A 25,486-nucleotide genomic window follows, 5' to 3' on the forward strand; every position below is an offset into this window, starting at 1 on the left:
CTTCAAAGCAGAATTTAAATAATGTTATGCAGTCCTTGCCAGTGACCCAACACAAACAAGTGTGGCTGCACTTTTGGAAAAGATGCTAAGATTGTATTTTCACATTATTACATTATTACAGTGTGTCCTTTTATCCAGTTTGATTGTTTCCAAGACCCCATATATAGTAGGGTCTCACTTATCCAACATAAACAGGCCAGCAGAACGTTGGATAAGTGAAAATGTTGGATAATGAGGAGGGACTAAGGAATAGCCTAGGTAAAAAGGTTTTCCCCTGACGTTAAGTCCAGGTTGGTGCTCATCTCCATTTCTAAGCCGAAGAGCCAGCGTTGTCCGTAGACACCTCCAAGGTCATGTGGCCGGCATGACTGCATGGAGTGCCGCTACCTTCCCGCCGGAGCGGTACCTATTGGTCTACTCACATTGGCATGTTTTCGAACTGCTAGGTTGGCAGAAGCTGGAGCTAACAGCAGGAGCTCATTCCACTCCCGGGGTTTGAACCTGGGACCTTTCAGTCTGCAAGTTCAGCAGCTCAGTGCTTTAATACGCTGCACCATCGGGGGCTCTAGAAACAGTGAGGTGTAAAGGAATAAAGCCAGTTGGTTTGTTCATTTTCTCGGAGAAAAGGGAAAAATAAGACCATACCCACCTCTTTAATGTACATAATGAAACAACAGTGGACCTTCTGGTATCAAGACCTCTCAGGCTCTCAGGCAAACCAAATTCATTGCATTATATTTCCAGCACTCTAGCTCACTCTAAACAAAATTGTTCAAGTTTTCACAGGATCTTTATTCATTCCTATAGACCAGGAGTGTCCAAGTGTTTTAAGCCGAGGGCCAGTTCACAATCCCCCAGCCTTTTGTGAGGCCAGACTATAGTTTGAAAGGAAAAAAAAAACAGGAACACATTCCTATGCACACTGTGTATGTCTTATTTGTAGTGGGGAAAAAATGAAAAATAATGCAAAATATAAAACAAAGAATTTTTTTTTACCCAAAATAAATGTACCAGTCTTTCAACGGGAAGTGTGGGCCTGCTTTTGGCTGATGAGATAGACACATTAATTAGAATTATGGTTGTGTGCCTTCAAGCAGTTTCAGACAGTGGCATATGCTGTCTCATAGTCTGGTGGAGTCTTCTTCTCTGGAGGTTTTTCAGCAGAGGCAGCATGGCCATCTATCGGGCAGGCTTTGATTGTGGTCAAGAAAGGGAGGGAGGAAGTTAAGGGAGGGATGGAAGAATTGGCCCCTGAGCTGGATTTTGGATCTGCCTGCTATGGACTCCGGGATGTTATATGCTGAAGAAAGAAGAGGAGATAAGGGACAGACAGAAAGATTTCCCACTAACACTGTCACTAAATCTCTTACTACTCAGTGCTGAGTACGCCCGAAACTCATAGCACCATTATATTAGAAAATGTTCTGGAATTCATGGTTGTGTTGACTTGGCTTTTTGTATGCATTTGGATGGGATGAGAGCCAACATGGTGTGGTGCTTTGGGTGTTGGACTAGGGTTTTAAATCCTGTTTGGCCCTGGAAACCCACAGAGCGATTTTGAGCAATTCACTGTCCCTCAACTTCAATGGAAATCAAGTGCGACCTTCCTCTGAACAAATCTTGCCGTGAAATCCCTGTTTACCTTGAGGTCACCATAAGTCAGAAGTGACTTGAAGCCATACGAAACAACAACTTGGAAGTAGTAGCTTGGAAAAGAGAATCTGTGTGAAAAAATACCCATTAAATCCAAGTAGTAGTAAGACCAACAAATTGGAAGAAACAGCAGCAAGGAAGTAAACATAGTATGAATCTGTTTTATCCAGTAGAAATGTCGCTACTGTTACCTTTGTTAACAAAAATGACTTTTGACAGCTGAGTGATTTTTGACATGGATCTAGAACATGCCTTATTACTTGGAGGGTTTTCAAAAATATGTTGCATTTAAAAACACTCTACTGAAAAGGCAGTGGGACAGTTGAAGTGACCTGAAATGCCTTTTCTGCTGCTCGCGTCTTTGATCTTTTAAGAGTTATTATATAACCGTATCGTGCTATCAAGTCGTTGATGAGGACCTTGGCACCAACCTAACTTTTCCACTCTCTCAGATCTGTGTGAGCTGCCGTATCATGGAGGCGATATAAAGTAATACAAACAAAGTCCAAAATAAGCACTTAAGTAAAAGAAAAAAGAGTGGAAGGAAATGTTTTTTCGCTTTAGCTTGTGCTCATCCTATTTTAGAAATGTCCCACAAAACAGCATGACATATTTCAGCATCCTGGAGAGTGTACATCTTGCAAAGATGAACTTTTGAATGATCACTTCTTAAAATTATATTGAAAGAAGGAAAGATCATAGATCCCAACTTTATCTCCAGAGCAGGCAACTCTCTAGTAGTAGAAATAAGGTAATTTGTTTATCAAAGCAATTACTTTTACATAGTACAAAACAGGTACTTAGAAACAAGGGACATGACCTAAAACTTTGGTCATCTAGCCCTGTACTCTAACAACATTGATCTGACACTGGTATTCTCGGGCCTAAGGCAGGACTTTTTTTCCAGTGATGCTTAGCACTGAACTTGTGCCTTCTGTGTGCAAAATTAGTACTCTGTCATTTAACTAAGGACTTTATTCCATTTCCCCACAATCTTTAGTCAGACACCCCTTATATATAAATCTATATAAAAATCTTTATTTGTACCCCATCACCATCTCCCCGGGGGGACTTGGAGCAGCTCACAGGAGCACTATAGTGCCACATCTGAACCACAATACACAGTATACAAGTAACAAATATAAAATATATAACCTAAGTATAAAAGCAACATTGTACGTAAAATCCTAGTAAAAAGTATAAGAATTATAAAATTTCCTTAAATGCAGTAAAACCCGCAAGTAAGCTAATTATCATCAATGACACAATCGGATCATTGAGGTGGCCAGAATCACATAGGCTTGAAGGCCTGTTGGAAGAGCCATGTTTTTAAACCCATCCAGAAGGCTAGAAGGGTGGGGGCAAGTCTAATTTCTTTAGGTAAGGAATTCAAAAGCCAGGAAACCACTACTGAGAAGGTCCTCTCTCTCGTCCCCACCATCCGTATTTGATATGGTGGTGGGACCGAGAGAAGGGCCTCTCCAGCAGATCTCAATGCTTGCACTGGTTCATAGAAGGAAATGCGGTCTCAAAGATAGGTTGGACCCAAAGCATATAGGGCTTTATAGGTAATCACCTGCAGTTTGAAATGTACCTGGAAACTTGTCGGAAGCCAGTGGAACTACTTTAGGAGGGGCATGGTATGCTCCCTAAAGCTCGCCTCAGTTGGTAATCTGGCTGCCGACTTTTGCACTAACTGCAATTTCCGAGTCATCTTCAAAGACAGCCTCACGTAGAGTGCATTACAGTAGTCCATTCTGGATGTAACTGACGCATGGACAACCATGGCCAAGTCAGGCTTTTCGAGATACCATCTCATCATCATCTCCCCGAAGAGACTCGGGGTGGCTTACAAAGGCACTCCAGGGTGCAGCATATAACATAAAACAGTACATACGTATTAAACATTCACATAAAATTCTAACATCAATCATTATCAAGATACATAACATAAAATTGCTCAATTTTAAAAACACAGAACATCTGGAGATAAAACTAGCTGCCCTCAATTCACAAACTAAAGTGCCAGAGTGCCCTTCCACACAGCTGTATAAAATCCACATTCAACTGGATTATATGGCAGTGTGGACTCAGATAATCCTGTTCAAAGGAGGTATTGTGGATTATCTTCCTTGATATTCTGGGCTATATGGCTGTGTGGAAGGGCCCTTAATATGTCAAAAAGCTAACAATTTCACACAGTAGCTGCAGTAGTAGTAAGTGTATTTGACAGAGGCAGAACTTTTGGTATTAATCGTGAATAATTGTATTTGCTTCCTTTTTTCTCCCTCTCCTCTCTCCCAGCTATTCTTTCTTCCCCCCTCTCTTTCTGAGGGGGAGTTAGTGAAAGAGGAATGAATAAACGGTGTTCTGATCTGCATCCCAAACACATCGCAAATCTAGTTTTCTGCCAAATGCACAGCTGCTCTCCATTCTATTTTTGTCTTTGCCAGTCTCCTGGCTTAACCTCGCCTGTAGATGCCAAGATCTAAAGGGGCACCATTTAGAGCCAGGAGGCAACTTTGGATAACAACGCCAAGTTCTCAGAAGCACCTTGGTGAATTCACAAAACTCAGATCTAACAAGTGCGTAAATGCTACTGATAAATTGGACCCCAAATTATGAAATATATAAATGAGACATGGCTCCATTGAGACACATAATCCAGTATCACACTAGAGCTGAAAGAGTAGGCAAAGAGTGTGCATCCCATCTGAAATCTTGTGGCTGCCTCCTGCAGAATTCTAGGACTTGTAGTTTAGGAAAGGGGCCTTTAAAATGTTCAGCCAGCACCGGGCACCCATCCCAGTGGCGCGGGCACCCGTCCCGGCAGTGCAGGCACCCATACCGGCGGCGCGGGCACCCGTACCGGTGGCGCAGGCACCCATACCGGCGGCGCGGGCACCCATACCGGCAGCGCGGGCACCGGGCACCTGTACCGGCGGTGCGGGCACCTGGCAACCGTACCAGCGGCGCAGGCACCCGTATTGGCGGCGAGGGCACCGGGCACCCGTACCGGCGGCGCGGGCACCGGGCATCTGTACCGGCGGTGCGGGCACCTGGCAACCGTACCAGCGGCGCGGGCACCCGTACAGGCGGCGCGGGCACCGGGCACCCGTACCGGCGGCGCGGGCACCCGTACCGGCTTTACCATAGCTTTACACAATGCATAGTACTAACTACAAGTGAATGATTTCCCACAACTTTCATGTCAGTGAGAGATGTTCTCTCTAAATTTGGAAGAATTCTGTGCTTAGTGGATTTTTGGAATTGTAGACAAATGAGAGCAGAAGAAATTTACTAAGGCAATTGTGAAAGCATTTGACTGCTTTGTGTACACAATCCCTACATATTTCATAGTTTAGGTGATATACAGGAATCCTGAAAGTCCTCAAATTGCTACTTACTGAACAGCAGCCATATTCCCCTGTTGATCAGGAAGCGACTACAGTAGAGTCTTACTTATCCAACATAAACGGGCCAGCAGAATGTTGGATAAGCGAATATGTTGGATAATAAGGAGGGATTAAGAAAAAGCCTATGTTATGATTTTATAAATTAAGCACCAAAACATCATGTTATACAACAAATTTGACAGAAAAAGTAGTTCAATATGCAGTAATTACAATTTAGCACCAAAATATCACAATGCATTGAAAACATTGACTACAAAAATGTGTTGGATAATCCAGAACGTTGGATAAGCTAGTGTTGGATAAGTGAGACTCTACTGTATTTACTTTCAAGTACAGATCAAGTTCATATGTGGCATAAAGAAAAGGCAATGATGAATGAGATCAAGTTTGTTCTGCCAGTATTTTCACAGGGTACAGGTGAAATTTTTTTGGTTATAGTACAAAATATCTGAAGACTCGTCAAACCTTGGCCCAAGAGACTTTTTAAAAATCAGTTTATTTGAACTTTGGATACTTGAGGCAATTTTGGAAGTCTAGAAAATTTCTAGGAATTTCTCCATATATGTTCCAAATTCCATGTGAGAATTCCTAGAAATTTTGATCCAATAGCACTGTTATTGAAGCTTAGCAGACATACATTTTCAGATTTATATTTTTAAAAGGATTATAAATCTGCTGTGGTTGCTGATATTGGAGTCAATTGCATTTAAAATGGATTGGTATGTTTTGAAATCTTTGGCACAGGTTGTGATGTTATCCAACTCAAAGAGCTAAGAATAACAAGGTCATAGTACTTCTACCTTTGGACATATGTATTTATTTATGTATTCAGTTTGTAACCCATTTTTTGTCCAAAAAACTCCAAGAATTCCTAACAAATCATTAATTTGACAGTATCCTCTCCTTAGGTTTCCAATATAAATAATACACGAAACATAAGGGAAAAGGGAATTGCAGTGAACTGGGGATCAAGTTCAATAGATGCTGGCTGCTCTTCCCTTCCTCAGAGGCCAAAGCATAGTTACCTGAAACTTGGAGGCAGGGTCTCTTGCCATTTTTTGGGTCAAAGCACAAAGGATCTATGCCCGGCTACTCTTTTCTCCATTAGAAGGATCTCTTACTAGCTAATTTCTGAAATATTAAATAGCTCCAGTTTCAGTGATTACTGAATCCTTTCTGGGCATGAGTCAATACTTTGAAATCAATATCCAAGGGTGTTGGGCATATTCTTTGTTGGAGGGTGGAGGTCAGCACTTTGGTTAGTTCCTAAAAATTCAGTCTGGAAATAGAATGGATTTACAACCCCACTGACACTGGAACCACTAGCATTGCATATAAATAATTATTTTTAGTTAAAATAAATAATATTGACCATTTGTAATACATTTTAAAACACAGCTGTCTCTTACACCTGCATTTTTAATACTGTGTATTTTGAATGTTATTATGGTATTTATCCAGTTATTAATTCAAAATTTCACCAGACCACTGAATGACTTAAAATTGCTGTTGCCTTAATACACATAACAAACAAACCAACAACTCATTTCTTACAATTAAAAATGGGAGGTATAAAAAGTCTACTGCTACCTGATTTGAAATTTGCAAGCTTTAGCTTTTATTTAAAACTATGTACAATCTTTCAAAGAACGTTCATTATCTAAACTGCTAGAGGGGGAAAGAACTACACAAGGAAAAGAAATATTCAGCCTCTGTCATTACTTTATTCTTGAATACCCTGTATGATAATCTGTCACAAATAATGATAGATTTTGAAAGCTTAGCCATCTCTTAATTCTTAATCATCTAATAATAATTATTATTATTATTATTATTTTATTTTATTTTTGTACCCCGCCACCATCTCCCCAGAGGGACTCGGGGCGGCTTACAGATATAAAACCAGCATACAATAATATCAAATATAAAAATATCAAATAATATCAAATACAAAAACACACAAATAAATTTAAAATCACAATCATTATAAAACACTTGAGAAACATCTCCCAATTCTTAATTTATGTCTTGATTTGTGTTACGCTGTGCCACCCCATCCGATGCTATGGCTACCGTGGCAGACCCTTAGAACATCCTCGTAAACATAAACATCTCTGTCTGCATTCTGTGTGGGTCACATTGACCTTAAGTCAGACTTTCCACATATGCATTAGATATTGCTCATGCACCTTTTTTATTTTTAGTTCTGAAGTTCTATAAAACACTAGTACTTGGAATACACTTTAGATCGGCCAGTCATGTGAGTATGTCAGACTGAAAGCACCTACTGGAAATTAATGGATCTTCTGCCCAAACTTATTGTTTGTTGTCTGTTTAGCCATCCTAGTTTCGCATCCCACATGAGAGGATCAGTAGGTCTGATATTTCACTTGTACTTAACATAAACACTGTCAGTTGCCTACTCATTACAATGTGTTATATATTGGCAGCCTTTGGAAACTTCCAGTGGTCCCAAAAAACTCGTGTTCTTCTTAACAAATAAATGTAGGTCAATTTCAAAATACTGATTGACTTTTATAGTCCTATGAGTATAGAATAGCCTTTTTTCAACATAATGCTTTCCAAACATTCTGGACCTCATCACACTGAGGTCAGCAAGCCAGGTGATAGCAGGGGGATTTGCCATGGACCACATTGGGAGTGGGAAATTCATTGCCCTCCATTTCCTGCATCACTCCTTACATCATCCCATGGGGGGGGGGAAGCATCACCGTGTGGCTTCCCCCCGTTCTTCTCTATGGAACACGGGAAGCCTCCTGTGTTCCTGGTGTTGCCTCTTACGACAGTTCAACCCCACTTCAGGCATGGAGCCCTGCTGGAAGTAGATCTATGTCCTTTGATGGGATCCAGTGGGCTCTGTGCCTGAAGTGAGGTTGAACTATCATAGGATGGGAAATTTTGCCCGTGTGATGAGGTCGTAGGTCTTCTACTATGGATTTGAATTTTGTGGAAGATTATTAACTTATCATTCCAGGAAGGATACATCTAGCTTGTGCTGTCGTGTCTGGGCATGGCCCCATGTAAGCCGCCCCAAGTCCCTCCGGGGAGATGGGGCGGGATATAAGAATAAAATTATTATTATTATTATTATTATTATTATTATTATTATTATTATTATTATTATTATAGCTGCTAAATAATGTATCTATAGCTACCTAATACACTTCCAAAAAAAGAGAAATACCTGAAATTATATTACGGTGGATTAATGTTTTTGTTTTGTATGAGTAAGACTCAGTAAGCTCAGAAGCATTAATCTGTCTTTACAGTGTATCAATTATATGTATATTTATGACATTACATTAATATATTACAAGGATAAAAATGAAAACATATCTTATTATGAAGGAGAACATTTCTAAATAGATTAACATGAAATAAGTGTAACTGACAGTCCCAACTAGAGAGACAGAATGTTACAAAGTTCTGACTGTTTCAACAGATCTAGTCTACTTGGACCCAACAATTGGATTTATGCCAGATATTTTACCAGGACTCTCAGAACTAAAGAGTACTTATTGGAAACGCTTCTTATTGAGGTCAGTTGTTCACCTGACAAGTACACAGGCTTGTACAACTACAGTAGAGTCTCACTTATCCAACGTTCTGGATTATCCAACACATTTTTGTAGTCAATGTTTTCAATACATCGTGATATTTTGGTGCTAAATTTGTAAATACAGTAATTACTACATGGCATTACTGCATACTGAACTACTTTTTCTGTCAAATTTGTTGTATAACATGATGTTTTGGTGCTTAATTTGTAAAATCATAACCTAATTTGATGTTTAATAGGCTTTTCCTTAATGCCTCCTTGTTATCCAACATATTCGCTTATCCAACATTCTGCCGGCCTGTTTATGTTGGATAAGTGAGACTCTACTGTACTTCCATTTGGAAACTTCTTGTTATTGTATGACTTCAATCCATTTATGATTTATGGTGGTCATAAGGCGATTTTCATGGCAAGATAGTTCAGAGGGTGATTTGCCTTTGTCTTCCTCTGAAACTGAAAGAGCCTGGCTTGTTTAAAGTTACCCAGTGTATGAAACTGACAGACATAGAATCAACTCTACTAGATTTCCAAGCAATAGTCATTGCTAACTCTCTAGTGCTGGCAAGTGCTTGCTCATAAATCATCTAGAAATTATTTTCATCATATGAATAAAGAGTATTATGATCATTTTAAGACAACAGATTTAATTTAGTGTGATATTTCATGGTGTATAAACAATGCAAAGTATTCTCAAACAAATGTCAGTTACCACAGGTTCTTTTTCCTTTGCTACTGAAATAAAATGCCAGTCGTTTACAATTCACCATAAGACTATTTCTACAATAAATAGAAGTTTAAAAGATAGATGGTTTCTTCACTCAGAGAGTTTGCCTCCAGCTTGGCTTTAATTTATGTGTATGATTTGCAACACATCTTCAGCCAACCGAGGTGCAAAAATATATTTTAAAAATATCCCCATAGCAAAGCTTGCTTTTGCCATGTGCCAAGCACTAGGCTCATGTATAGTCATAACCTGCTGTAGCCACCTTTCATTTCACAGGTCCTCGGGCTTCCTCCAGCATTCCTTTGAGCTTCTCACCATTTTCTATAAGGTCATAATGTTACTACACCATGATGGGACTTGAGCATCCATGGGTTTGGGTATCTTATCCACAGGAAATCAAACCCTAGCAGATGCCAAGGCTCCACTTAATTTGATACTATATTGAGGCAATTTAGATACATGATAACAACATTGGTCTCTGTTCCAGGAATAATGCAGAATGGAGGGTTGAAGAAAGAGCATCAGTGACCAATACAGTCTTTTTCAGAAGGCCTTAGATGTGAATGCCTCTTCTCTACTATTTCTTTTGAAAATTTGCAAGGGCAGACGGTCTGTCTTAATCTGATACACTCCAAGTGGTGCTTCAAGAAAAAAGGGATTGCTTGCAAGATGAAATTTCTGTTGAAGATACAGCAAGGATGGACAGTACTATTAACAATATTCTTCAGGCAGCACTGAAAACACTGTTGGCATAAAGTCCATGTGCCTCCATTGCCTCTCTTCTATGTGCAACCAGTCAAATTTATGTCAGACTGGCTCTGTGTTCGGTGAAGATTCTGCAACAGAAAAAAACAAAAACAAATATACACTTGTGAAAATGGATCCTGCATTTTACAAAAACGGTCAAAGGAAATGAAGTTCTGGATCTTGATTGTTCCAGATTTTTGCACTGGATTTCATAATCTGTTATGTTCTAGAACAGCAATTCCAAAAATGGTTTCTGAACTGTGTATGCAGAAATGAAATTTTTCAGTACCCAGAGTGTGGCATACTGTAGGACCTTATTCAGACTCAGTTCATCCCACCGTAAATGTTTTGACAATCATTGCTTCATATAATTGACAATACAGTAACTGCAGAACACATATCTGCACTAGACATGTCCTAGATTTTTCAGGTAATCTATGGTATGCTTATCCCAGGTGTTACCAAAGAGTTATACTGGAGGACCTAGCAAATTTCTAGAGAGGATAAATCTCTAAGAATCTCTAGGTCTTCTAGAGCAGCTCTATGATATTCTGGGGCCAGTAATCAGACTACTTAACAGTGTTTAGTTTCAGATAACTGTGATCCAGCTGGAAATATATCCCTTGTGGATATATGGAGATCTTAATGTATATATTTTCTGAGTAGATATGAGAGCGGCCATTGACCTTTTCTATAGAGAACCTTCCTCTCTGAAGGTACTCTTTATTTCAATGGCTATCCAATTCAAATTTAGTTTAAAGATCAATACATGGAGAAAGGAACAAGAGGAGTCTTGATACTATAGATCAATAGTTAGGGTTAAGAGACCAAGCAAACAGATGTCTCTAAGACATGGTTTTCCACTATCTTTAAGTTTGCCTATCAATTAACACATGGGCCCGGGCTGTGGCGCAGGCTGTTGAGCAACCAGCTGCAGCCAGTGCAACAAATCACTCTGATCAAGAGGTCATGAGTTCGAGGCCAGCTCAGAGCCCCGTGTTTGTCGTTGTCTTTGTTCTATGTTAAGGCATTGAATGTTTGCCTTATATGTGCAATGTGATCCGCCCTGAGTCCCCTTCGAGGTGAGAAGGGCGGAATATAAATACTGTAAGTAAATAAATAATAAATAAATGGACATTTTTATTTATGTTGCTATATAAAACAAGACATGCAAATCCAGTGATGTAGAAATGGCTAATACACCCTATTAACATTCCACATTTGGAAACTGATCCAATTTCCAGTACATTTCTCTCTGCATCCGGACTATTTAACCTGTCACTAATGGATAGTGGTTCAGTTAGTTCTTAAAATATGACTTCTCTAAAGTTTAGAAATGAGTAGTTTTTTTTATCTCTTTTTTTGCCCTAACTTTTAATTAAGAAGTGATAGTGGTGAGGACTTGGAAGAATTTTTTTTTTAATTTGGACATAGTGTTTTAAAGAGAAGATGGTCATAGTGACCATTATATTGTTGTTTTTTTAATTTAAAAAGTAGGCAATATACAGAGCAAGCATGTAGCCGGGGGGGGGGGGGGGGTTGAGGGGCTTCAGCCCCCCCCCCCCATTTTTCAGGGTGGTCTGTGAGAAGGCCTTACATTTATTATTTAAACTGTTATGTTTATTCATATCATGATCTAATCACCATGCTCAATACATCCCATATGCATGGGAGTATTGGGGTAACTAATCAAAAGGTTTGCTAGGGTAGATCCTCTCCCACTCGGACTCAGCCCCTCTGAATCAAAATCCTGGCTACGGGCCTGATACAGAGGATTTTAAAAATGACAAATTCTGTGTGCATGGATTTTTGTTGCTGATGTTGTATACCTTCAAGTCATTTTCAACATACCGTTTTCCCCAAAATAAGATAGGGTCTTATATTAATTTTTGCTCTCAAAATGCTTTAGAGCTTCTTTTCAGGGGCAGTCTTATTTTTCCAAATTGATTTTTTAAAATAAATTATATCTAGGGCTTATTTTTGAAACAGGGCTTATATTTCAAACATCGTCAGAAATGCTGAAAAATCATGATAGGTCTTATTTTCAGGATAGGTCTTATTTTGGGGAAAACAGGGTAGGTTGAGTATGACTTGGTCTGAATACCCTGGTCTGAATAACTACTAGGGGAGGTAAATCAAAGTGATAAATGGAAGGAGAAGCAAGAGAACTCAATGCCCCATATGTTCATTGGGTCTACCCTCTTTCCTGCAAATATTACCCTGTACTATCATTTCCATTCTAGATAGTGCCATTATCCAGGTTGTCTTTGATTTGCCAACTACACTTCTGAGTCTGTTCAGGGACTTCCAAGTTGCCCATTCCCTTTATTTTATTAGTTTTAAACTTATTTATTATGCAATGCTTTTGACACAAAACAAATAAATAAATCATTTCCCTGTATTATGTTCCTCCATATTATTAATGTGAGAACAACTGAAAGACTGGGAATGTAACTTAGCATTGTAGTATCTTTTCATATATGGTCAGTGTAGACTCATATAATGCAGTTCAATGCAGTTAAGCTGCATTATATGAGTCTACACTGCATTATATGATGGTGTAGATGGGGTCTACAACCGCATGGCACTAAAAGAATAATACATTAATCCAAGCCTTCTTTTGAGAGCAAATTGCATCTATTTACACTTAAATGGAACAGAGAAGGCTTGCCATGCATACTTACCTCATGGTATTTTCTTCGTTAGAGGCACTTACAGCCTTTGGCATGTAAAATTTCTGAATTTGGGAGACGATGTATGGTCAATTTTACCTTTAAAAATAAAGAATAAATTATCACTTCACTATATTTGATTCTTAAAGCCCCACCTCTTCTTTTTGTTAGTAAGATGTTGTTTTTGCCAACTTTTAAAAGCAGATGTGTAATTAATCCACATAGTTTCAGTACTCTCAGCCTTCTGCATTCACAGATTCCACAGTGCTTGATTTTAATGTGATAGCTTATAATTGATGTTTTTCACTGCCTACCTACCATGGGACCTCTACTGGGAGAAGGGTGAGATATTAAATAAGTACTGTAAGTACTTAAATGCATTTTCATCTGCCCTGATCACATATAAAGTAATGCTTGGGGCAGAAGTTTCTGTTTAGAAGGGAAAAAAAGTACACGAGAGAGCAATTCTCCACTCCCTTCGGCCACCTTTCTTTGCTTGAAGCTTTCTCCTTACCAGCTCAGGTAAAACAGCAGAACAAAATTTGTCAAATAGGTGTAGCTGCAGAAAATGGAGAACGAGGAAATTCCCCCATGTATTTTCTTTCACTCTCCAGATTTCTAGTATTGCAGATAACAAGAGACTGAAAGCTATTTTGAGTCAGAACTCTCATTTTCTCTGTTTGTATTCCCTTGGTAACTTTGTATGTCACTTTTAAAATTTATTTCTCAATGCTCAACTGGAATGTTAAGTTACTACAATACTAGAAATGTGGAGACTGGATGTGAGGGCGATCTGGCTGTGACATCTGTCACCCCATTGATCGCCAGGGTTGATTCGGCTGATCTAGCTGGCTAAGCGGATGTCCCCTTCCTCCCTCACCACTCCATGTACGTCCCTCCTGAAGCTGCGCACTTGGTGGAAGAAGACAATGTCCCAGCTATAGAAGGAGTGCACCGAGGTCTCCAGTCTTCGGTCCCGGGTATACGATAGCTATGCTCCCCTGCTAGAACCTCCAAACAAGCTCAAGGTGGAGACTGGAGGAGATTGGAAGAGTTCTTGTTTTGGGGAAGGTGCCTTTATTTTGTCCTCCCTATAGTTACAACGCTTCTGACAGGGCAAAAAACAGTCACCCATAACACAAGAGAAATGTTATCCTCTTCTCCATTTACTCTCTTTATTTTCATAGAACATTTGAATCTTCCCCACTTTATGCCAAAACTGAGCAGATGGGAACATAATATTGTGACAGGACTGCCATGCTTAACGTGACATCGGCAGAAGTTAAAGTATATATAGGCTACTAAAGCTCCTTCTCCCTATCAAACATAACAGTACTCAATCTTTCTAAGCATTTTCATCAGCTGATGAAGAATCGGAAAGCCCATGCTTAAGGTGAACGAATCACACTGTGATAATTTTAGAAGAGTGAGCTGCTCAGACCAGTTGTTCTCCTTCACTAAGGGAGTATAACCTATGTACAAGATGAGAATAAAAAGGTTCATATTTGAGTTGTGTGCAGACTTAGTTCCTACTGTTTCTACCGTTTCTTTCATGTCTTCCATTTCTTTGGGAGGATGAAACAGGAAAGCCCCTCCCCGCACAAAATTCTGCTGGACACGAAAGCTTGCTTTCATCTGAAGCTGAGCACTTTCCAGAACTTGCCTCCTTGCTTTGGAAAGAGAGAGTGTGTGTGGCGTAGCATACAGGCAGGCCCGGAAAGTGTGCACACCTGCGCCCCATCTACACTACCATAAAATGCAGTTTGAAGTTGCATTATATGGGTCAGTGTAGACTGGGCCTTAGACATATCTTCTAGCTCAAATTATTCTTCTCTCTCAGATGGTGCATTGTTTGCCGGCACTGCAAGGCTGATCCTTCTTCTCAGAAGTTAGAATGTTCATGAATATTCTATGAAGCCATTATTTTTCTGTTGATGCTTTTGTAAATTTAGACCATTTAAAGAAACTAACTTGGTAAAGAGTCCCTTCGGGGAGATAGGGTGGGTTATAAATAATAATAATAATAATAATAATAATAATAATAATAATAATAATATGCTTGAAATTGAAGGAAAAGCTGATAAGGAGAAGACCTGGCTCTGGCTCACAAATTGTACACTGAAGAAGGAGACAGAAGGCCTGATCCTTGCAGCCCAGGAGCAAGCCATCAGAACAAATGCAATTAAGGCCAAGATCGAAAAATTAGCTGATTACCCAAAATGCAAACTGTGCAAGGAAACCGACGAAACCATTGATCATATCCTCAGCTGCTGTAAGAAAATTGCACAGACAGACTACAAACAGAGGGACAACTATGTGGCCCAAATGATTCATTGGAACTTATGCCTCAAGTACCACCTCCCAGCAGCAAAGAACTGGTGGGATCACAAACCTGCAAAAGTATTGGAAAATGAGCACGCAAAGATACTGTGGGACTTCCGAATCCAGACTGACAAAGTTCTGGAACACAACACACCAGACATCACAGTTGTGGAAAAGAAAAAGGTTTGGATCATTGATGTTGCCATCCCAGGTGACAGTCGCATTGATGAAAAACAACAGGAAAAACTCAGCCGCTATCAGGACCTCAAGATTGAACTTTAAAGACTCTGGCAGAAACCAGTGCAGGTGGTCCCAGTGGTGATAGGCACACTGGGTACCGTGCCAAAAGATCTCAGCCGGCATTTGGAAACAATAGACATTGACAAAATTATGATCTGTCAATTGCAAAAGGCCACCCTACTGGGATCTGCGCGCATCATCCGAAAATACATCACACAGTCCTAGACACTTGGGAAGTGTTCGACTTGTGATTTTGTGATACGAAATCCAGCATGTCTATCTTGTTTGCTGTGTTAGGCTATGCCGTTGTGTCAATAATAATATTTTGCTTGAAGATTGTGACTAGTCAAGCTTTAGAAATAATGCCCAATTGTAGCGGTTTGAGTGTCGAGCTGCAACTCTGGAAACCAGGGTTAAAATCCCTGTTTGGCCATGAAGATCCACTGGGAGACCTTGGGCTAGTCACATTCTCTTGACCTTGTAGGATGGCAAAGACAAACCCACTCAGAACAAATCTTGCTGGAAAATCTATGATAGATGCACCTTAAGACTGCCATAAACTGGAACTGACTTGAAAGCACGCAACAATAAAACTAGTTATTGCTTGGCTCTGTGACATTAACAAGTAGAGCTGGTGGTCCTTACCTCTTTTCTTGTGGATCTGCTTGTGAACAAAGAAATGTCATCCATGTTCTTGACATGCATGTCATTCACGGCCACTATGCAATCCCCTTGGTGAAAAATACATCCTAAGTGATGTGGGTCACTCCACTGGGAGACACTGTAGTGGACCAAAGACAAGACAACAACAACCATGAACCAACATGATATTGTTTGATATGGAGGTTGTAAAGACTTGAAGTCCTAGAAAACCTAATAGCCTTGCATTTAAAAAATGCAGACAACTTGAATGAACCTGTCAACTACCTAATCAAATCAATCAAAATTCAGATTATTTCTAAGTGCGGAGATGAAATCTAAGTAGATTATTATGATCTTGGATTGCACCACTACATTTTATTATAAGATACAAAGTTTTGTCTTAGCCTCATATAGAGAAAAAAGAAAAGATATTAAAAAAAATGTTTAATTCTGAATCCCTAGGACTGGGGTGGGTGGAACAAGTGGTCATGAGAGGTCCTTTTTTGGTCCAGTGACAGCTACATCAAATTTGCTCTTTTCCCCAAATATGCATAATTAGGAGATTTCATGGTAGTACTTTTTTGCCACATTGTTGTCTAGTTAAAGCTAGATTTCTATTCCTGTAACCAAAATCTAGTGCTCCTTGTCTTACATTCGGTAATTTGATCATTCTCTTCCTCTTTTCCCTAGTATTTTTCAAAGCATGGAATCTTAAACATGGTCTTCATTATCTTTTCACTAATGTAAATATGTCCATCTGCATTCTAGGATGGGAAGCACATTTCTGACCCTTTTTGAGAAACATTTCCTTCTCTCACTGACAGGACCTGAGAAAGTGACTTCTTGTGCAGAGAGTGCAGCAAGCATGTGAAGTACATCAAAGGGGAACTGAGAGAGTCAGTCTTGAAACTGAAGAGGAGAAAGTGCAAAAGGGGAGAGGCACAGCAGGGAATGAGTTTTAGACACAGTTAATCTCCTTTTAGTCCTCCCAACTTTCCTCAGTTCTTGACAGCACCAACTTCCCCATTGTCTACCAATTCTAGTGTGCATGAGGGCAAATTGATTTCTTCATAGATCCTGTGACAAACAAACAAACAACGTCATGTCCGCTCATGTTTTGCAGAGTTAATAAGACCATATGTAAGTACCGTGTTTCCCCGAAAATAAGACAGTGTCTTATATTAATTTTTGCTCCCAAAGATGCTCTAGGTCTTATTTTCAGGGGATGTCTTATTTTTCCATGAAGAAGAATTCACATTTATTGTTGAACAAAAAAATGAACATTTATTATATACTGTACAGTAGTTGTCATCACAAACTGTGAATCCTATCAAGAATTTCTTGATACTACCAATATTTCCATGTACAACACTCTATGGTAGGTACATTTACTGATCCTGCATGCTCTGGTGTTCTGTTCGCTGGGCATGCTTCAAAACAAAAACTTGCTAGGTCTTACTTTCGGGGGAGGCCTTATATTTAGCAATTCAGCAAAACCTCTACTAGGTCTTATTTTCTGGGGATGTCTTATTTTAGGGGAAACAGGGTATAAGATGCTTGACTAGAGATGACATGTCTACACCTCTATATTCCTATATGTGTTCTTAGTTTTATTTTTCAGACTATCATGGCTATTTTGATTCTTTTATGGGCAAAGTGAATAAATGCTGGAATGAGTTGCTAAAAGAAAGCTTCTTAACTTCAGATTGTTTATTTGTATCACATGATAGAGAAAGTGTGACATCTTGTGGTCTGTAATGGCTGTATAGTTTATGTTTTTGGCTTGTCAGCTCCATCAAACCAACATATTTAAGAATAACATGCAACTGAAGAGAATACAATAGAGTCTCACTTATCCAAGCTTCTGGATTATCCAAGCCATTTTTGTAGTCAATGTTTTCAATATATCGTAATATTTTGGTGCTAAATTCGTAAATACAGTAATTACAACATAACATTACTGCATATTGAACTACTTTTTCTGTCAAATTTGTTGTATAACATGATGTTTTGGTGCTTAATTTGTAAAATCATAACCTAATTTGATGTTTAATAGGCTTTTCCTTAATCCCTCCTTATTATCCAAGATATTCGATTATCCAAGCTTCTGCCGGCCTGTTTAGCTTGGATAAGTGAGACTCTACTGTACTAAGATCTAAACAGATATTGAAATTGTGATTTCTCAGCTATTTACAGCAGAACAAACATATTGCTGTTCTTTGATATGAGTGTAGGGCTAGGATGAATGGACTTCTGATTCCAATGGCCTAGACCAGGGGTCCCCAAACTAAGGCCCGGGGGCCGGATGCGGCCCTCCAAGGTCATTTACCTGGCCCCCGACCTCAGTTTTATAATATAGTATTTTTATATCAGTTTTAATAATGTAATATATTGTATATACATATAATATTGATAATAATATTATGTTATACAATATAATACTAATAGTAATACCATATAATAATATTAATTATATGTTATATATTACATATTATATAATAGTATAGTGGTATAGTTCAATATAGTAATATATAATGCTAATATTGTGTTATGCTAATAATATAATATATTGTATGTACATACAGCTGCTCTGAATCCCCTTCGGGGTGAGAAGGGTGGGATATAAATGTAGTAAATAAATGCAGTAAATAAATAATTAATTTTAGACTTAGGCTCGGCCAAAGTCTGAAATGACTCGAAGGCACACAACAACAACAATCCTAATTAACTTGGCTATCTCATTGGCCAGTGGCAGGCCCACACTTTCCATTGAAATCCTGATAGGTTTATGTTGGTTAAAATTGTTTTCATTTTTAAATATTGTATTGTTTTTTTATTGTTGTTGTTGCACTACAAATAAGACATGTGCAGTATGCATAGGAATTTGTTTTGTTTTTTTCAAATGATAATTCGGCCCCTCAACAGTCTGAAGGATTGTGGACTGGCCCTCTGCTTCAAAAGTTTGGGGACCCCTGGCCTGGACATTGATTTCAACAGGAGAGCTGAGACCACAATTATAACTTACAAAAATCCATTCCGTGTTTTTCCTCCTATTCTTCTTGATTTCAGTAGCCCAATGGCAGCTCCATACAGCCACATAATGCAACCAGAAGTGGCATCCAAAACACTTGTTCTATTCCGCATTGTGACCCAACAAAGACACTCTGAGATAGCTTGGCAGCAGGAGGCCATTTCTTCTGGCCAGACGTGACAAGGCTGGTTTGGTATCACTGCCACCACTTCATCCTCCCTGTCACTGCTAACTATAGTGGCAACAGGGCAAGCAACCTCATGCAGTACCTTCTACTGTGTCATGGGGCTCAGCCGCTACCCCCTCTCCCTTCTTCCAAAGCTCTTTTGCCAGTTACCAAGGCTAGAGGTTTCTAAATCAAACGTTTAGCTGAACAAATGAATAAATTACATACTAATTGAATCTGATTCTCGTGAAAATATGTTCCACACTGAAAAGGCATTGTTGAAAACAAACCATGCATTTCTTCATCCAAACATAATAACAATGGTTGAGAAACACGCTTATTTAAGTTTCACTGGAAAACTTCATGTGAACCCCTATTAAAACAAAGGTAATTAATTGACCATCCCCTCCAAAAGAAATTTCAGGTGGCATCATGCAAACAAACAAAAAACATAAGAAGCCTTACCATATATGACCAGAAGCTTCTGTAAGCGTTAGACACTTAATAAAATCACTCTGGGGAAAGAGAAGAACTACTTCTTGCATCTGATTGTCTTTTGCGATTTTGCTGAAAGAGAAAAGAAATTTTGTGAAACCCAAATTGCATGATGAGTAAATCCAAGAAAATGCTACTACAGGGGGCTATTAGTAATATTGCTTTCCTAAGTGGGAAAAATAGATACAGTCATTTTCTCTGCCATAGCGAAATTATACACTTAGACAATCCATGCCTCCAACTTTACTCCAATTGAGATACATTTCTCTTTCCCTTCCCTACATTTTTGTTCCATTTTTTAAAAATGCGTGTGAATCCTGATATTTCAATAAGGTAATCTAGTCTATTAGGTGCACCAAACCTGGAAAAGTTGTATTCTTATCTCCTGCTTGTAAATGACCCATGAAAACTAGAGCCTCAGGGACAAGTTTTGAGATCTAGCATTCCATGACAGATCTCACCATAGCAAGAGCAATGCAATCGAATGTGTTTTTTTTCTTATTGCTTTTCCAGAATTTGTAAAATAACAACAAAAATATGTTGGACAAAACCATCTGTGCAAATATTTTATATTGTGATGCAATACACACATTCAAGGCAAGTATCTGAAGTCACAACTGTGGCTGGCCACAAAGATACAAAGAACCCATCTGATTTACAACTTTTACTAGTCATTGCAACAAAGCTGCTCTTTCCCTGCTTTTCAAATTTGCACATTTTATAGAAATATATAAAACTACTAATGAAAATAGTACTGTAATACATTTTTAAATTAGCTCTGAGGCCATATCACAATACCAAACCAAACAACATGGATTGATAGGACTTGATTACACTCTATGTAATAAGTAAAAATAAGACACTTATAACAATATAGTAAATAAATATGACAAAACTGAATATATGCATCATATTTCCTTATCACTCCTACAGTTTACCCCAATCAACCCCACATATGTGGTTCTCAAATGTATTGTTTTGCTTATATACAGAACTGTTTTATATGTTATTTTTGGGTCCAGGCCACACATAGAATGTGTTGTTCTGATGTGAGATTCCCAATATATTGTCCATTTTATATATGGACCAAGGTACAAGTCTCTCACCTTCTGATACAATTTCCTGGTTTACACAACTGACCAAAACATTAAAGTCTTACCATTGTACACAAGGCCAATTATATCACCCAGTGACTGATTTAAAGTAAAACTGTAAAGCCGATTTAAAAAGAAATGCTTTAGTTGGGCTTTGGGGGAAAATTAATGAAAAGTCCAGATAAAAATTACATATTCAAAACATATCTTACCTAAGAATTATGGACAGCTGAACCACTGATAGAAATGATATTTTGGGCATTTTTCCTGGTTTGGCTTTCCTGGGTAATGGTGTTGGTTTCAGGGGACTGTCCTGTATTACTTGTGGATTCACACTATTTTCTTTTACTGAAGGAGTGGTTGGCAATATAGACTCGGCTGATGTAGATAGAAAGTCTTCTTCTGCTATCAATTGACTCCTAACAAATAAAGTATGTCACAGGTAAAGGGAATGCATTTAACAGTGTAAGCACACTGTAGAAATTATCTGGGAAGATAACTAAAATTGTACAAGGCTTGTTGTTATAGTGCCCTGGTCTGGGCAAACATTCTGCACAAAATTGACATACAGACAAGTTGTGCATGTTCAGGCTTTAGCTTAAAACATCAGCCTTGATCAGAAAACAATGTATGGGAAAACCTGTATATTGACAGTAAACGACGTAGGAAAATGTAAGCCCTGCCCCCCAAATAGGAATTCTGACTTACAAGGGAAACTGTTTTCAGCACCCAAAATCATTATCATTATGGTAACTTAAATATAGTTACATTAAAACGTCAGTTGAGTTGCTAGAAATATAGTCTAGGCATCATATAACAACAGTGAAGACAAAGAGATCAAGGAAATTCTGACGTAAGAAATATAAGAGTTTTAGATGTGAATGGTTTTCAATATCACACTCTCATACTCTCAGTAATGCTAGAAGGTTGGCGATGAAAGGATTATTTCATAGGGAAGGGACAGAATTCCCATTTGGAGAAGGTTATGTTCTCATTTTAGCTCCCTCTCTCTAACTACACCTGTGCAGACAGCCCATATGTTTGCAGCTTTTATAAGTAAAGACTTTGCGGCTAATAATAGTAGTGATGCAGGCTAAAGCTTGCCATTGTGATTTCACAATGTGCATTCACATTGACTAGAAATATACCTGCACAAAGTTCTTAAGAGTTTGTTTGTTCTGTAGATACTCAAGCATAGGGAAAGTCAATATGGCATTAGTCTCTGTCTTTGAAAGGCATACAGATCCATTGGAATAATCAAAGCCTTCCAATTTCAATAACAGTAGCATTGTGTGTTTCTAATCTAGATGACGGAGCTCCCGGGGGAGTAGTGGGTTAAAGCCTTGTGATTTGAAGGTTGGGTTGCTGACCTGAAGGCTGCCAGGTTCGAATCCCACCCGGGGAGAGCGCGGATGAGCTCCCTCTATCAGCTCCAGCTCCATGCGGGGACATGAGAGAAGCCTCCCACAAGGATGGTAAAAACATCAAAAACATCCAGGCGTCCCTTGGGCAATGTCCTTGCAGACAGCCAATTCTCTCACACCAGAAGCAACTCAGGTTGCTCCTGACACACACACACACAAAATCTAGATGACACAGTATGGCTTGTCTTACACTAACCCACAGCCAGTCCCAGAGAAAGGGACTAAATCACTGGCTCTCAACCTGGGATCTGCAGATGTTTTTGGCCTTCAACTCCCAGAAATCCTAACAGATGGTAAACTGGCTGGGATTTTTGGGAGTTGTAGGCCAAAAACATCTGGGGACCCCAGGTTGAGAACCACTGGACTAAAGCAAGACTGCTACTGCAGGTATGTTCCAAGGCAAAGTGTACAAGTCTTCTTTAAAAAAAAAAACTGGCACAGACCTAAAACATGCTGTTTAATTTTAAGCCATACAATTATCAACACATTTAGTTCATTGGTTTAATTCAGATGTTAACGGTAGTAATACTATGTACAGTAGGCCCATAGTATCTGCTGGAGTTTGGTTCCAGAACCTCCTGATGATATCAACATCAGTGGATGCTCAAGTTCCATTATATACAAAGGCATAGTAAAATGATGCTTCTTATTTAAAATGATAAAATCAAGATGTTGAATTTTAAAAAATTTCAAGCCATGGGTGGTTGAATTTGTAGATGCAGAAGGGACAACTGTATATCTCCTTGTGGTTTTTTTTTTGGGGGGGGGGGGTGAATTTGCATTACTAAAAAGAGGTCTGATATTGAAGGTACTTAATGTAGTATGTATCCATGAACTATGCTAATGTGATTTTAATGGAATAGTAGATTGCTGTGAGAAATTCCCTAGAGTAGCAGCCCTATTGATATGGAAGTCAGTAGGTTCTGTGCCTCTGATGAGGCCTATTATTGTCTAGAGCAGTGGTTCTCAATTTGCGGTCCCCAGATGTTTTTGGCCTTCAACTTCCAGTAACCCTAACCGCTGGTAAACTGGTTGGGATTTCTGGGAGTTGCAGGCCAAAAACATCTGGGGACCCCAGATTGAGAACTACTGGTCTAGAGAGAAAGGTGCAAAAGAAATCCATAAACCTTTATCCCATATTAATATAGGAGTGCTAGATCACTTACATGTCTTTCATGGACATATATCCTCCGTCGTCATTGGACTGTTCTTCATCTGAACTGCTAAATTCAGGATTGGTCTCATTCAGCTATGGGCATAAAATTGTATAGTTTATTTTAATGCAAAAATATATAAAAGTCAGGATGTGTTGAATTTGGTACTCACAACTAATAGTCTTATTGAATGCCCTCATATACGCTATACACTCAAGCAGAAGTCTAGAACTTTTAATAAAAAAAAATAACCCAAAATACTTGGGTCAATATATCTATGGGTCAATGTAAGTATTGCACCTTAATTCTTATAGAAAAGGAACTATATTTTTCCATATAGAGTGGCAAAGGTTGAGTGCTTAGGTTGTCCCAGAGAATCTAAAAGATACACCAAGCCTTCTGCTGTCTCCACCATGGCACCATTTCTGGCCATTTTGAATGCTTGGATGGAGAAATGGTGGTTGGTCCCCTGAGGTGGCACTTCCCCTCTTTGTGGAATAACCCCTGACTTATCAACATGTCATATCAAAATCTATCATTGTAGCCCTAAATCTGCCTTTGACTTGTATGTGGGGTTGACTTACACCTGCGTATACATGGTTCTACACACTGAAAATGCATGTAAAAATTGAATCACCATAGTAAAGAACACGGGAATTACCTGAGCTTGAATACTCCTTGGAGAAGCATAATAGTTCTCTTTCTCATAATCTTCACCTGACTGTTCATCAAGTGGACTATGTGTTAGACGTCGCTAAAACATAGAAAAATGCCATTACTCTTTGTTCTGCATATGCAGAGGACTGTTAAAGTGAACGATCCACAAAATCCTTCTACGTTTTGAAACTAAACCATAAATATGTAACAAGAACTGATTTTCCCAACAAAACAAAGAAGAAATAAAAGACATGGAACCCTTGAGATAGATATGACCACTTTGAGAAGCACATTATGCTTTGAGAAATATGTTGTACCATAAACAGGATGGGGAAGGAGCTGTAGTGAATGTACGTTGTATTATCATGATACAAACTCTGGCTACATTTAGCCGAAATGAATGTGTGATATAATCATTTAAGCTAAAGATTGCATATAATTAGGGGTATATGATTCTATGTGTACTCATACCATGACAGATGTGAACACTGAATTAAGTACCCGGCTATCTGACCCCTTTCCTAACATCAACTCATTGATGTTAATTCACTATCCAAATGTGCACACTTTTGTGCCTTAGAAGAGAAGGATGGTTCAGGAAGAGTAATTATTAACATGAGTGATTTATAAAATATGCAATTGTCATTATTAGCTGTCCTGAAAAATCAACCGAGTCACTGTTCATGCAACTGTTCCAGTTCCATGATGCAGGAAAGTGCAATAGTGGATGTTTCAAATAATCCACACAACATTCATTAAGCTCCAGTTTCTGCACTCACTAGACGTTGCATAATTTTTCTTGGTGACTCATAAACATGGTCGTCTTCAGAGGGGACTTGACGAATAGGCTCTGATGTTGGTCTTTCCTTGGAAATAGTTGTCAGTAACTCCTAACAGCCCCAAAAATTAAAAGAGAGCACTGATTAAAAGAGAACACATTAACCTTCATTAAGTGAAGTTTAAATTAAAATTAATCAACATCAATTAATATTAAAATTAAAAGAGAACCCATCAAAAGAATCACTGAATGGCTTTATAATCCATTAAAAGGGATGGCTAGAAATTGACCAGAGGCGTTTGGATGAAAGATGATATGTAAACAAATCCAGCACTTGGAATGTAGTTTAGTATTCAGAGTTTTACAAAGGGCGGCGGGGGCGGGGGGAGTTAGAGTGCAGTATTTTCAAAAACCTGGGTCAAAGAATGGAGGGCAATGTTTCAATAGCAAATTTAGGTTGCATTTAGATGCTTATAGTGACATAACCTTGGCATCCCTTTAAAAGCACCAGATCTTATCTGATTTTGGAAGCTAAACAGGATCAGCTTTGGTGAATACTTGGATGGAAGATCACCAATAAATCCCAGATGCCGTACACTATATTTCAGAGGAAGGAACTGGCAAAACAACCTCTGAGTTTTCCTTGCCAAAGAAAGCGCTATGAAATTCATGGGTCACCATAAGTCAACAA

At 38.9% G+C, this 25,486-nt stretch overlaps 1 protein-coding gene across 1 annotated transcript in view; it reads right to left on the reverse strand.

Annotated features, from left to right (window-relative positions):
• Positions 1-8,301: 8,301 nt before the first annotated feature.
• plekhs1 (pleckstrin homology domain containing S1) overlaps positions 8,302-25,486 on the reverse strand; it is a 29,527-nt gene continuing 12,342 nt past the window's right edge. Inside the window, exons 9-16 of the mRNA XM_008114734.3 lie at positions 24,797-24,907; positions 24,022-24,114; positions 23,373-23,455; positions 20,995-21,201; positions 19,659-19,760; positions 16,000-16,135; positions 12,805-12,891; positions 8,302-10,209 (exon numbers count right to left, since the gene is read on the reverse strand). Coding sequence (XP_008112941.2) covers positions 12,823-12,891; positions 16,000-16,135; positions 19,659-19,760; positions 20,995-21,201; positions 23,373-23,455; positions 24,022-24,114; positions 24,797-24,907 — 801 coding nt within the window. The 3' untranslated portion in view covers positions 8,302-10,209; positions 12,805-12,822. The remainder of the gene's footprint in view (positions 10,210-12,804; positions 12,892-15,999; positions 16,136-19,658; positions 19,761-20,994; positions 21,202-23,372; positions 23,456-24,021; positions 24,115-24,796; positions 24,908-25,486) is intronic.

The sequence above is a fragment of the Anolis carolinensis genome, chromosome 3 (assembly GCF_035594765.1).
Source record: "Anolis carolinensis isolate JA03-04 chromosome 3, rAnoCar3.1.pri, whole genome shotgun sequence".
NCBI lineage: Eukaryota > Metazoa > Chordata > Lepidosauria > Squamata > Dactyloidae > Anolis > Anolis carolinensis.